This window comes from Mugil cephalus, chromosome 16, assembly GCF_022458985.1.
Source record: "Mugil cephalus isolate CIBA_MC_2020 chromosome 16, CIBA_Mcephalus_1.1, whole genome shotgun sequence".
NCBI lineage: Eukaryota > Metazoa > Chordata > Actinopteri > Mugiliformes > Mugilidae > Mugil > Mugil cephalus.
In genome coordinates, this window is record NC_061785.1 from 1,349,036 (window position 1) to 1,363,878 (window position 14,843).

Below are 14,843 nucleotides of genomic sequence, written 5' to 3' on the forward strand. Positions count from 1 at the left end.
GTCCTCAGACCAGTTGAAGCCAGGAAACGTCTGTCACTGCTCAAAAAGACAAGTATGTGTTTCAATTTGTACAGAATAAACTTTCACATTAAAAAAATGTGCATATTCAAAATCTACTTATTAGGTCCACCTGTACTAATCAATGCAGTCCAATACAGCAGTTCTACTATGAATTATACTTCAAAGAATCTTCTCTACATTTTTGTTGATGTTTTGAAAAAGGTGATGAGTATACACTACACCTTGTTCATCATTGATTTCATAGTGGGTCTTAGTGGTGGTGTACTGCATTATATTGAGAAAGGAACAGTTTAAAATATATCAATGGCTACTGAGGATATAATTATGTTAGGTAATAATATACCCACATTGAGCTATGTGATGTCTGTGTTTAAATATCACTACTATCTGTCCTTTAATAAGGCCAACAACATGTCTTGGACAGTCATCCAAGCAGCCAGAGCAACCAACAGTTGAGCAGAGCCAGTACCAGTACAAGTCCAGTAACACAGTCTGACCAGATGCCCCTCTCTGGTGAGTACATGCATCTGTTGCACACAATTACTCTTTTGGGTTAGATGGGCTGAAAAATAACATAATCTACCTGTAACTTAGTGTAATATAGTACAGTCGGCAGCAGTGAACAAAAGACAGTGTGCTTATAAATCAGTATCATCAGTTGGGTCCATCTTCTCTAGATTCTGAGTCGGTGGCAAATGACACACAACTAATGATGGGATGGGATTATGGGATGAACACAGGATACTTTATCACAATGTACAGAAAAAAAATGACTTTTGTATCCAGCAGTAGCAATAGTTCCCCCAACAACAATATGTTGTTCATTTAGTTCCCATGTATAGTCAGCCTGGTGTGTATTTTCTTTGTAGTGTGTTATGTTGAGATCTCTACGTTTTTAATCCATCTTCAAATAATAATAATAATTAATAATCAGTCCAGTTTAAAGTTCTTTGTTTTCTTTTCTAAACATTTATCATGATCAAACTGCAGCAGAAAACTCTTCCTCCTCCTCCAACGACTCCATCTGTCCTTTGTTTCTCCTCCTCTTTTCACTCGCTCCTCTTTCTTTCTCCATTTCAACACAAACTTCCCCGTCAATAGTCCTGAGATCGATGCGGCGAGAACAATAGCAGCAGCCGAGCAGTGAGCAGCTTCTCTCCGTCGATGGCCGGCTGTGAATCCTCTAACACGCTGCCGCGACCGTTTGGTCGACAAAAGGTGGTGAAGTGTTTGTGGTGAAAAGGAGAAAGAGACGTGTAATTCTTCTCTGATCGGCCTCCAGAAAAATCACTGCAGGTTCAGAGGAACTTAAAAACTGTGTCTGGTGTTTGGAGCCGCTCGACTTCAACCTGAGGATCGATGAGGGACGTGGAGCGAATGTGAACACCAGACACAGTTTTTAAGGTCCTTCTTTTCTTAGAGGAGATGAAGAAGTTTCAGTGCGACCGTTAAAGGTAAAAGAGTCTACATCCTCATCTACATGAGGTATTTTGGCTCATGTACCTGTGCCTCATGTTGCTATTGTGTTTAAATTCTATTCTGTCTGTATCTATAGAATTACCTATAGAATTACTGATTTAGAGTTAGGTTAGTGTGTTTCATAATTTATTGTATTGTTGTTCTGATGTTTCTGGATCCCTGTTTGTAAGCTATAGATCCTGTTTGTAAATTGTATTTGTATTTTAAATGATGTGTAAAATAAAAACAAACAAAACGAGATGGAGACAAAGAAAGAATGAATGAAGATGATGTCACTGTCTTCACCTGAACCTACGTCCTGAGGAGGTTTCTGCTGATCTTGAGTTGTTTAAATGTTTGTTGCGTTTAAGGAGAAATAACCATTAATTAAAGGCCTCAGTGATGGAGGACGGTTTGATTCCCTGCAGACGATGAAGAAGAGAGAAGGCGTCAGGATTCCTGCTCCTCTGAGGTCTGAACACTCAACTCGTTTATTCCACAAAGACGTCCGTCTCTCAACTTCACAGAAATTCAAACCTCCACCTCTGTCTCCAGACACCTTCCTCCTCCTCCTCCTCCTCCTCCTCCTCCTCCTCATCATCATCATCATCATCTCTGAGGAGGCTCTACTACTTCTTCTGAGCTCCCTGGGTGTAAACGTTGATCAGAGCTCACAGGTTAAATTAAATAATGTATCCAGAGTTAATGTGGTTCAGTAGTAGTGACTCCAGCTGATGAGACGTTGAGCATCACTTAGAGCTAGAGCTTCAGTTGTTAGCATGCTAGCAGGGTTAGCCTTTAAAGCTGCATCAACTCACACTAATGGACACAAGACACTTTGGCTAAATGTGTTATTTACTGTAAATTTCATGTAAATTGGACTGTACATGTTCTTTGTAAATATTACTTCTACCTCATTCTTATTTTATTTTATTCTTATGTCTATGTCTTTTTCATGTACGTCTTTTTTCTTATCATGTGACTCCTTGGACAAAATAATTACCTGCAGGGATCAATGAAGTGATCTTGAACTACCCGTCTTAAATCCCAACAGTTTGTCTAGTGACGCTTCAATAAAGGTTATTCAAACAAGATGTAGTAACACACCCAAACTAAGAAGAAACAAAAAGAAACAAAGAAGCAGAAATTAATAAATGTATAAACAACAAGTTCAACTTTAAAATAGAAACCTTTCAGCCAAACTAGAAAAAAATGACAACTTCCTTTCTATTATATTCTAGACACTATTTAAATATTAATATAAATAATAATAATAATTAATAAAATATAATCTATGTCTCTTTAGCCAACTTCTTTCAACTATATTACTGTAAGTTATGTGACATTAGGAAATGAGTTGGTCATAAAGTGGTGTAGGTTATTGGTACATGTGTGATTTGTGATGAATTAATAGTGATTAAATATTTGAATCTATTGACATTAGTAGAAACATATCTGGAGTGATTTTGTCGTTAAAACTGAATTAAAGGATGTGTGGTGTTAAAGTCTAGAGCTTGGTGGCCCAACCATCCACCCTGACAGCCTCCTGGTGACTCCACAGCAGAACTGAACCAAGAACAAGTACTGATCTTTAACCCTGACCTTCTGGATTTAATGTTCTTTTAATGGACGTCTACCTGTTCCTTCCAGAATTTCACTGTTTGTTTTCAGGACTTCAGGAATCCCTGGTCTCTGTGTCCCTGGTCTCTGGTCCCTGGTCTTTGGTCTTTGGTCTCTGGTCTTTGGTCCCTGGTCTCTGGTCCAATTCAGGAGATTCAGGAGAGATTTAATGTAGAACTAAGTCCTGATCTTTTGGTTCCAGAGATGAAGTGTTTTGTTGGCCCACCATCCACCCCGACCTCCACCCTAAACAAGCACTTGGTGGCTCTCAGTGTAATTCTGTCACCTGAGTTACATTTAATCCATTACAGGTCGTATGTAAGAGTAAATTATAATCTTTAAACTCATTTCATTAGTTTTTTGCTCGGTTAAATTAGGAAATGTTACGATGTTCTTTTATCACATCTGGTCTCCTCCATAGGATCAGTACGGTCTGAGGGTGGAGCCACGATATTGATGCCCCGCCCACACTACCAGACTCAATGGTGTTTTGGTTTAATTAATGCTACGCTCTGCTCTACCTCCACCAGCTACAAGAAATGTTGGATTATAAACTGAATTTATCATCAAGAATAGTCTTAAAACTATCACCGTCCCATGGAACCTCTATATGGAGCGGTTGGCATGGTAACTGGTGGTCACCATTATGTCACATCCTGTTTCTATAGCGTCAAATGACGAACCAAAAACAAACGTATCAACATCATATTAACTACCTAAAATTATTTGACAAAGTCCCGCCCACTAACATGGAAGGGGTGGGGCTTATTATCTGTACTGCAGCCTCCAGCCACCAGGGGGAGCCATATTGGCTTCAGCTTCACTTTAGAGGAGCTACTTCATATTTATATAAAGTCACTGATCTGGACCAGATCCACTCTGAACTGGACTTGTTGGTTTTTATGTTGCACATTTAGCGAGACGTCATCCAGAACTGTCTGTTTTAAACACAAACAGTATCAGAATCAGGTTTATTGGCCAAGTATGTGAGTATGTACAAGGAATATGTTCTCACATGCACAAACACTTAAATAAGTGTAATAAACAAAATGATTTATTTTTTTGTCTTTGAGGTTTGTATCTGCTCCAGCTGACTCTAAGAGGAAACGCTTCACCTCACAAAAGACAAAGGAATAAAATAATAATAATCTGCAGAATAATCCATGAACTAAACATCTTTACATGAAGAAAATAAAAAGACAGAACTCCACCTTTCTTTAGTTCTTTCTTTCTTTTGCTTTTCGTCCATGAAAAAAGTGGATCTAAAAGAGGAGAGAAGGTCAGAAACAATGAAAAGATGACAGAGCAGAACCAAATCGCAGCAGGACAAATAAAAAAAGACTGAGGCTGTTTGAAGACGTGGAAAATGATGGAGGGACAGAAAAGAAGGAAGACAGCAGCAGATTAGAGGAGAGGATGGAGAGGATTTCTATTTCCTTCACCACGATGTGATTTAAGGAGGCTCTGGTGATGCTGATGATGATGATCTCCACCTGTAGACGACTCAAAGAAACCAGACTCAGATTATCTTTGTACATTAACGAAGAGAAAATGAATGAATGAATGAATTAAATATAAACCTGAACGTCCAGATCTGATCAATAACATGACAGTTCACACATGGTCTCACACTCACACAAACACTCTCACTAACATACACACATCCACACGTGTACACGGTGTATGTAGCTCACCATACATTAATGTTTTGTTATTTCATTTTCTAGATGTGTCCAGTAAAGTTTCCTGGTGTATTAATGTTGTATCAGAGTGAATGTGCCAACCTCTACACTGTAGAACTCTTACATCCTTCAGGTTTGCTGCTATTAATAGGGCACCACTGTTTGTGATTAAGTTAATTATTAAACGGGTTCTGTGTTGATAGTTTACCTTCATGAGACTGATTCTTGGTAAATTGTCTGTCTGGTGCCCCAAGGTGGACTTAATGTTAATTAAATATTAATGTTTCATAGTAATTATTAATATTTCCGTATGAATATTTTACTAATCTGAGCCAATAACCCACCTGCGTGGACTGTAAATAGCGCCCTCTAGGTCAAATAGAGCCTGATGTTTATGGTGCATAACCTGGACCTGCTCTGTCTGTAGGGGGCAGTGTTTAACCCCCAACATAAACGGTGCTTCCATGAGAGGCATCATATTCTCCATATTCTTACTGACGTATATTTACACCATAGTTGTGCCCGAGCACAACACTCTACAGTCAAACATTAGTGCACATGGTGAGAATATATAAGCACATATATACAAGTGTATGAAATGATGAAGTTTAACATGTGTTATTGTTGTAGTTATAAACATTACTGCACATAGTAAAACCAGAGGCCCCTAGTATACAGCCACCTCCACTAAGACCTGTGCTCATCAAACTGTTCAACCTCTCAACTTCAGACACAAAAGGCTCCACACACCTGGTTCATCTCACCTGATTATCAAGGCAAAGAGTGGAGGGAGGAGCCATGTTCAGTCATTATTTACTTCATTTAACTATTATGGCTCTGACAACGAGTGTGAGGAAAAGTTGTCATGAGAGAAAAATATTCTCATAGTTGTAGATTGTTGCTGAGTCACTTTTAAAATAGTTACACAAAGAAAAACAATGAAGGAGATTAAAGTTGATTCAGTAAAGTTTTAATAAGTGATGAGATGATGATGAAGTCCTGTTGATCCTTTTATATCTGATTATTTATTGGTTTAGACTGAACTGAGTTTCATTAATATTAATGATTAAAAACCAAAGGTTGATTAATAACGATGATGAACATTGATTGATATAAAGGTGGAGTAGAGACCAGAGTTCATTAATGTCTCATGTCCATTCAGACACAGGAGACACAGCACACAGTAAAACACAGCTTAACAAATAATATTCACTTCCATCAGTCCAGGATTATCCAGATACACGTTAGCATCAAAATCCACATGTTAGGAGATTATTTCACTACTTCTAAGACAAAAAAAACATATTCTGACATGAAATCACAGTCAGTGATTCATCTGTGAACCAAAGAGAATCCACCATCAACATTTAAAGCAGAGTTGAAGCTGCTGTCACTTTAAACACTCTCCTTCCTTCCTACAGAGAACACAGAGACACTGAGGAACCAGGAAACAAGACTATAAATCCAGGATAGAGAGGTTGAGTGAATGTGGTGTTGAAGGTGTGGAGGTGGATCAGTTTGTTAGAGGAGACTCTGTAGAAGGACAGAGTTCCAGCAGGACAGTCCACATACACTGAGACTCTGTGAGAGACAGAGGACGAGGAGATGGATATTTCTCTGTTATTGTGACGGACATAGTAACCATCATCAGAGCAGAACAGACTCCAGGACTGATCATTATATCCAAACAAACAGTCATTTATGTTTCCTCTCCTTCTGATTCCTCTGTAACTCACTGATATATAAACCTCTCCTCTCCACTCAACCTCCCAGTAACATCGACCAGTCACAACATTTCTACACAGCAGCTGAGGCCATGACTTAAATCTGTCTGGATGATCAGGATATGGCTGCTTCTCCTTCACACATGTCACCTTCCTGTTGTTGTCAGATAGTTTGAGGTTTCTACCGACTGAGTTTGTGTCGACTTCAAGTTGACAGAAATCTGATGGAGAGAAAAAGACACAACACAGCTGCAGTTTATCATGTGACACATCTGATGGATTTATTCTTTCTTTACTCACTGATCTGTTGTTCATTCATAGAAAGTTTAATGGTGAAACTTTAGATCAGGATTCTCTTGTCAGTGATGATTAAATGAATAAATACCACAACTATCAGCTTTGATTTTAAACTGACAGTTTGTCATCATTAGTCAAACTTACACTTCATCAGACCAGGTTTTAACCTCTGCTCTCCACCATGGTCCATCCTGGAGGAACAAACACACAAACAATGATTTTCATCCAACATCAGACCTGACTGATGTTCAACATGAAGCAAACAAGAAAGAAAGAAAGAAAGAAAGAAAGATTATTGATTTAATGTTGTAGAAACATTCAGTGCGTTTACATGCACGTGAAAAAAAACGACTTATTGCCTTAATCGGACTCTAACAGGAGAACTTAAGTGCATGTAAACACGTTACTCCGATTAAAATCAGAGTTCACTTTATCTGACTGAGACGCCCAGATAATGAGATTGAATCAGAGTTTTCAATCATATAATGCGTGTGTTCATGCTCCACAACCACCGCGCTGGCATGTGACCCTGGAAAAAAAACGTCCAAGAAAGACGATCACAGAAGAAGAAGAAGAGAAACGGAGCCGCTAGATCAGGCATGTCACACTCAGTTTGGCTCTGGGGCCGGATCAGCAAAAGAATGTCAACTCCAAATATTTAGCTTTGTTTTTCATTACTATGCTTTATCATTCAGCCTACATTTGTAGCCTACCCTACATATTATAATCACGGATGACAAGGGATCTTTTCTAAGCACAACACATTTATTCAAAAACAATGGGAAAAAAATATTTTTCATGTTTGGCCGTGAATGTGTTAACAACTGGTTTATTTTAACAGTTGAGTGAATGCAGTTTTACACCTGAACCAACTCACCACACTAAACAAACTCAAGTGGGAGCTATAAAAAAAATATTTTCGCCTTAATTGTCATACTGCTTTGAAATAAATAAAAAAAGAAATAGAAATATAAAATAAAATAAATAAATAAAAAAGTTATAGCAGTGCATGGGCAATAGGATTAGACCACATCAGATCAAACTACTAGGCTGGGCCTACTGAAGCTGAGAATATACTGCACAATATTAATTGTCTTTAATATGACATACTTGTCTTTATGATGAGTGGCGCCGAATATTAAACTCTTTGAACACTGCAACTTGCTGATTACATACCAAGCACACTGGTTTTGCATTCAGTTCTGTGAATAAATACTTCTCGGTCCATTTCTCCTGGAAAACTCTGCACTCCGTGTCCACTCTTCTTTTTTTTTGACAGTGCCATTTTGGGAAGGGTGTGTTGACCGATAACTTGTTTAGTAGTGGTGAATGGTGAAGCAAGATTGCCGGTTTATTTTTACTTGGACACATCACGTTGCGAATGTTTATTTCCTGTGACTAACTCGTGTCAGTGCCGACATGCTTGACGTGAGCGCTTTTACACATTTACTGCCCTCTAGCGGCCGGAGGGAGCATTTGGTTTGTATTTATTTTAAAAAATCACAACTTTTAATAGAAATTAGCTAGAGACTCGCTTCTTTTTTTGACATACTCAGAAATTTATACCGGGCCGGATTAAATGACCCAACGGACCGGGTCCGGCCCGCGGGCCGTATGTTTTACATGCCTGCGCTAGAAGAACCGTCTGAGGGATAGTGTGTAAACTGGGACAAGGACTGTAGTCAGAAAGTGGAATTTTCAGCATAGCTTGATTAAGCTCTGCATTTAAACGCACTGATTGGTCCAATGATGGAGGAATATAGAATTCAATGAATCACTGAGGTGACAGAAGATTAATCTGAACTCTGATATCTGTTTATAGTTTTACATCAATCCATCAGTAGACAGTTTTTGTATATTTCACTATAAACTAAAAGTGTAAACCTGTTAATGGAGGAGGGTTCATCCTCTGAGGACCTCAGTAGCTCCACAGAGAGAAGACGATGGACAAACCTACACTGTGTGAGCTGCTGTTGTGTGTCCATACCTGAGAGTGTCCAGTCTCCAGAGTGGATCCTCCAGTCCAGCAGACAGCAGCTTCACTCCCTTGTCTCCTGGATGGTTGTAGCTCAGGTCCAGCTCTCTCAGATGGGAGGGGTTGGAGCTCAGAGCTGAGGCCAGAGAAGAACATCCTTCCTCTGTGATCAGACAACCTGACAGACTGGAGATAGAAACATATCAGAAACTCAAGAAGAAGAAGGAAAATCCTCCACATGTTGAACTTGTGCACCAGCATGAACCTAAATCAGGATTTAACTGATCAACAAGCAGCTGTATCCTGACCTGAGAGTTTCCAGTTTACAGTGAGGACTCTCCAGTCCAGCAGACAGCAGCTTCACTCCTGAATCCTGCAGGTTGTTGTTACTCAGGTCCAGCTCTCTCAGACTGGAGGACTGGGAGCTGAGAACTGAGGACAGAGCTTCACAGCTTCTCTCTGAGAGGTTACAGCTGCTCAGCCTGAAGAAGAATCAACATCAAATGTTTTATTTGTCGTTTACTAAATGAAACATGTTTTAAATAGTTCCTAAATCCACCTACAGAGCTTTGTTGGAGGCTTTGACCACTGGCAGCAGCCTCAGAAGAGCCTCCTCTGAATCAGAGTATTTCTTCAGGTCAAACTCATCCAGATCTTCTCCTGATGACAGTAAGATGAAGCCCAGAGCTGACCACTGAGCAGGAGACAGTTTATCTGTGGAGAGACGTCCTGATCTCAGGGACTGTTGGATCTCCTCCACTAGAGAACCATGATTCAGTTCATTCAGACAGTGGAACAGATTGATGCTTCTCTCTGCAGACACATTCTCACTGATCTTCTCCTTGATGTACTGGACTGTTTCCTGATTGGTCTGTGAGCTACTTCCTGTCTGTGTCAGCAGGCCTCGTAGGAGAGTCTGATTGGTCTGCAGTGAAAGACCCAGGAGGAAGCGGAGGAACAAGTCCAGGTGTCCATTTGGACTCTGTAAGGCCTTGTCCACAGCACTCTGATGGAGATGTGTTGGTTCAGGTTTGTTTCTAAATAGTTTAGACCACAGAGATGTAGTTTGTTGTTCTTCCATCAGGTTGACACCAGAGTTGATGAAGGTCAGATGGACATGAAGAGCAGCCAGAAACTCCTGAACGCTCAGATGGACAAAGCAGAACACCTTGTCCTGGTACAGGCCTCTCTCCTCTTTAAAGATCTGTGTGAACACTCCTGAGTACACTGAGGCTGCTCTGATATCGATGCCACACTCTGTCAGGTCTGATTCATAGAAGATCAGGTTTCCTTTCTGCAGCTGATCAAAAGCCAGTTTTCCCAGAGGCTTAATCATCTTCCTGCTCTCTGGACTCCAGTGTGGATCTGTCTCAGCTCCTCCATCATACTTGACCTTCTTGACTTTGGCCTGAACCACCAGGAAGTGGATGTACATCTCAGTCAGGGTCTTGGGCAGCTCTCCTCCCTCTCTGGTTTCCAACACATCCTCCAGAACTGTAGCAGTGATCCAGCAGAAGACTGGATGTGGGAGATGATGCTGCTGGCCTGCTCCTCACCTCTGAACCTCTTCCTGAAGTACTCCTCCTTCTGGGGCTCAGTGAAGCCTCTGACCTCTGTCACCATGTCAACACACTCAGGAGGGATCTGATTGGCTGCTGCAGGTCGTGTGGTTATCCAGAGGCGAGCAGAGGGAAGCAGTTTCCCCCTGATGAGGTTTGTCAGCAGCACATCCACTGAGGTGGACTCTGTAACATCAGTCAGGATCTCAGTCTTGTGGAAGTCCAGAGGAAGTCGACACTCATCCAGACCGTCAAAGATGAACACAACCTGGAAGTCTTCAAAGCTGCAGATTCCTGCTTCTTTGGTTTCAGTGAAGAAGTGATGAACAAGTTCCACCAAGCTGAACTTTCTCTCTTTCACCACATTCAGCTCTCTGAAAGTCAATGGAAATATGAAGAGGATGTCCTGGTTGGCTTTGTCTTCAGCCCAGTCCAGAGTGAACTTCTGTGTTAAGACTGTTTTCCCAATGCCAGCCACTCCCTTTGTCATAACTCTTCTGATTGGTCCATGTCTTCCAGGTGAGGCTTTAAAGAGGTCTTCTTGTCTGATGCTTGTTTCTGGTCTGTGTGGTTTCCTGGATGCTGTTTCAATCTGTCTGACCTCGTGTTCATCATTGACCTCTGCAGTCCCTCCCTCTGTGATGTAGAGCTCTGTGTAGATCTCATTCAGAAGGGTTGAGTTTCCAGCTTTAGCAATCCCCTCAAACACACACTGGAACTTCTCCTTCAGACTAGATTTAACTTTACGTCCACACTCTGCAGCAACAGTTCCTGAACAAACAAGAAATGTAATTAATCAGTGAACTCATTCATTTTTATAACATTTACATGTGACTGTTTTCAGTCCAGTAGAATTCATAGATCTGATTCAGATGTTTGCATGATATTAACATCAGAGTGTAGAAATGTAAATTTGTCCCATGTTTCCTTCATCTCCTCTTTCCATCCAGTTAAAGCTGTTAAATCCTCTTACTGCTCTGCAGACAGTCAGCCAGCTCCTCCTGCTTCATTCGCCTCAGGAAGTTCACTGCCATCTTCACCAATAAATCTCTGCTGCTCCTCCTCTGCTCTTCATCCTCATCCTCCAACACCTCCTCATCCTCCCTCTGACTCTCTGAGTATTCTGGGTAATCTGGACTCACAACCTTCTGGATCTTCTTCAGCTCCTTCTTCATAAAACTGACCATGTTCTCCTCCAGCAGCTGGAACAGAATAATAATCTCCAGTCACGTTGATGTGAAAGGCTGCTTGTTGTCAGCATGCAACATGAAGACTTCTCCAAGCAGAATGGTAGTTTGTGCTTGTTGAGGTTAGCAGTAGCAGCTGTGATTGAACATTTCCTCACCATGAATATGGAGTCCAGGTCTTTGTGATGCTGCTGCTCAGACTGATGACTGGAAACCACTGAGATCTGCTGCTGAAGTCTGTGGAGAAACATCTTTCATTCAAACTCACTTCTTTAACAAACACACTTTGGTGATGATCATCATTTTATTGATGCCACAAACACAAGATGAGAACAACAAATGCTGCTCTGATGACTGAATGTGGTGTTTAACAGAGGAAACTAAACTACAGATGAACTCTGGACTAAAACATGACAGACTAATCAACACAACTGAATAATGATGAATAGATCTGTGTTCATTCTGACCCTGGATCAGCAGACTTCTGTCCATCTTTGAAGTCAATACGTTTATCCATGGACCAGTCACTCTTCATGGACACAGCTGTGATTCCAGAGGGATCTGGTCTTTGCTGATAGATCCTGTTAAAACACAACCTGGATTAACATTCTGAGTAAATATACTAAATATTCTTCAGTTTAATGTTAAATGTTTTGATGCGAAGCCCTTTGTTTGTTCAGATAAATGCTGTTTGTCTCACCCTGGATCATCAGACTGGTGTCCATCTTTGAAGTTATGAGGTTGATCCATAGACCGGTCACTCTTCATGGACACACAGCTGTGTTCAGGAGAATCATGTTTCTGTTGAAGGATCCTCCTCCAAACACAGGATATAATATGTAAATACAATGTTTAATGTTGAATTCAAATAACAGGACAAGCTTCAGGAAACATGAAGGAGTATTTTCCAGCTCTAGATACTGTTCATAGTGTCTGCTGAGGACCAGGTTTTGGATGAGGAGATTAGTTTCCAGTACGTAGTCTACTCCAGGGATTCTTTCCAGAAAGAAGACATGACTTTTAAGAATGGAACCAAGTCCACCTCTCATCAGATATGTGTCCTGCTTGACCTCCGTCTAACTACCACATCCTTCAGATACAATGAGGCTTTCTCCACATCAAACATGGCTGTGTCATGTGTTCTCCAGTGTCACCCACTGTGATCAGTCTCTACATGGAGGAAGTGGAAAGCAGAGCATTGAGCTCCTTCAAGAGAACAACACCTGCTTCAGGTATGTGGATGACACCTGGGTCCAAACCAAGAGCCAACAACTAGAAGCCTCACAGAACAAATGAGTTGACACAGGAGGATGATAGAAACACCATCTGATGGATGAATGTGTCTTTATGTCTCCTGCTGCTAGAATGTGTTCAACACTTGATGAAGCATCAGTTTAGATTTCTTACCCTGGATCAGCAGACTGCTGTCCATGTTTGGAATCAACAGGTGGAGCCTTAGAGCGCTCAGTCTCCATGGACACAGCTGGATACAGGAGAGTCTTTGGTCTTCCTTTAAACACAGGACACACGTTTTAACAAGCTGACATGTTCCTTAGAAACAGCTCTGAACCAGTCATCACATGCTACATTATGAAGGCTCTCTAAGAGACAACAATCAATCCTGGAAATGGAAGAATCATTTCTGTCAGTCACATCCTTCACAGTGATGCTGTGGGGCTGCTTCTCAGCATCGGGCTATGGGAGACTGGTCAGAAGTGAAGGAAGGATGAATTCAGCCAAATACAGAGATGTCCTTGAAGAAACCCTGAGACTGGGACCATGGTTCACCTTTCAGCTCCACAATGAGCCCAAACAAAGAGACAAGACAACACTGGAGTGTCTTCACACTCTGCACTGACACTTAGACACTCAGAGCCAAACTGGAAGAGACCATTAGAACCATTTAAGAAGAAACCTACAACACAGTAAAGTCTTCAGATAGTGAAGGCCTCTCAATACTTTCTACTCTGTTATATTTTAAAATGGTGGAAGTTTGGAATCTGTACATCCATGACATATTTACCTTAAATAGTAACTAATGAATTCAGAATGTTAGAATATAATAATTGTGTTTCATCTGTAAGTTTTCAGTGTCTCAGATCTGTTACAATCAAAATATTAACTTTAAAACCTTTACATTGTCTTTACAGGGTCAAAATAACACATTTAAAACCCAACTTTCAATGAAATGAATATGAAGAAATGGTTATGACTCTGATATTTATCATTTCAACTCCAAGTGTTTGATTTGATTTGATCCAAACTCTAAAATGATGGAAGTTTTCTTGGGACAGATGTTTATTTGTTCTAATGTGGATCCAGATCATTGTGGTTCCACAGCTGAACCAGAAAGTATTTTATTGGTTTAACAGTGGTGACAATAAATCAGGTTGTGTCTTTATCTTTATTTCTTTATGGTTTTGATGATCATGTGACTTCCTGGATGTGTAGCAGCGTTGATGAGAACACGTGACTCAGACACAACTAAACTCCTGAACCATAAGTTTCACTTTCACTTTCAACACGACGACGTTTTTAAAGGTTGTTAAAGATATTTGAGACTTGTCAAACTGTCTCTGGTTGACAGATTAAAGGTAAACTCTGGAATAATACCTGGTAGTATCTGATAGATATTTGAAATCAGCATCAGGAAACATTTGAAGTGTAAATGTACAACACAACATGATCAGAGTGATCCAGTTAAACATTTCCAGGTTTCTCACCTCAGGTCGACTTACAGACACTTTCCAGATTCATGTGTTGAGAAGAAGCTGCTCGTTGTCCCTCATTAGTTGTAAAAACTCATCAGAGTGACTTTGAAACCAGTCTGACCTGTAGCAGAGACACAGGAGTTCATCAGCTTCAGTTCTTGTGTTAAAGTTTTGTTCAGTTCAAAGTCCCATCTGATCAGGAACCACCTGGATGTGTTCTTGTCCCGGCTGCTTTAACCAGGACGGATCAGGAGGTATCTAGTGTGTACTTTGTACTGCCAGGTATCCCAGAATGCATTTCATCAGGACGAGTTTCTACTTGTCTAATGTGAACGTTGTGTACTTGTTGTTGGTCAACGCCCCCAGTCAGAGTCAGAGGAGACTGTTTCCTGGTTCCTTCCTGTAACCGGCCTCAGCTGATTGGATCATTCATGTGTTGGAGGCGTGGCTTTGATAATGGCTGAAAGATAAAGATCTGAGCTCAGCATCAGGTTTCATCTGTCTCACCATTTTTTACTTTTAGAAAAAAAACGTTGATGAGGTTGATGTCAGGTTGAGTTCACCTACCAATAGAATGAGAGTAACGCAGTTTTCCCTCCAAACTAACAT

At 40.7% G+C, this 14,843-nt stretch overlaps 1 protein-coding gene across 1 annotated transcript; it reads right to left on the reverse strand.

Annotated features, from left to right (window-relative positions):
• Nucleotides 1-5,734: 5,734 nt before the first annotated feature.
• Nucleotides 5,735-14,623, reverse strand: LOC125022380 (NLR family CARD domain-containing protein 3-like). Its single transcript, XM_047609006.1, is given in 13 exon segments — nt 5,735-6,726; nt 6,947-6,993; nt 8,790-8,963; nt 9,086-9,259; nt 9,341-10,301; nt 10,304-11,107; nt 11,310-11,538; nt 11,682-11,760; nt 11,991-12,104; nt 12,224-12,340; nt 12,931-13,033; nt 14,247-14,355; nt 14,442-14,623. Coding segments are annotated over 11 exon segments (3,297 nt in total). The 5' UTR covers nt 12,999-13,033; nt 14,247-14,355; nt 14,442-14,623; the 3' UTR covers nt 5,735-6,196.
• Between the last annotated feature and the right edge of the window lie 220 nt (nt 14,624-14,843).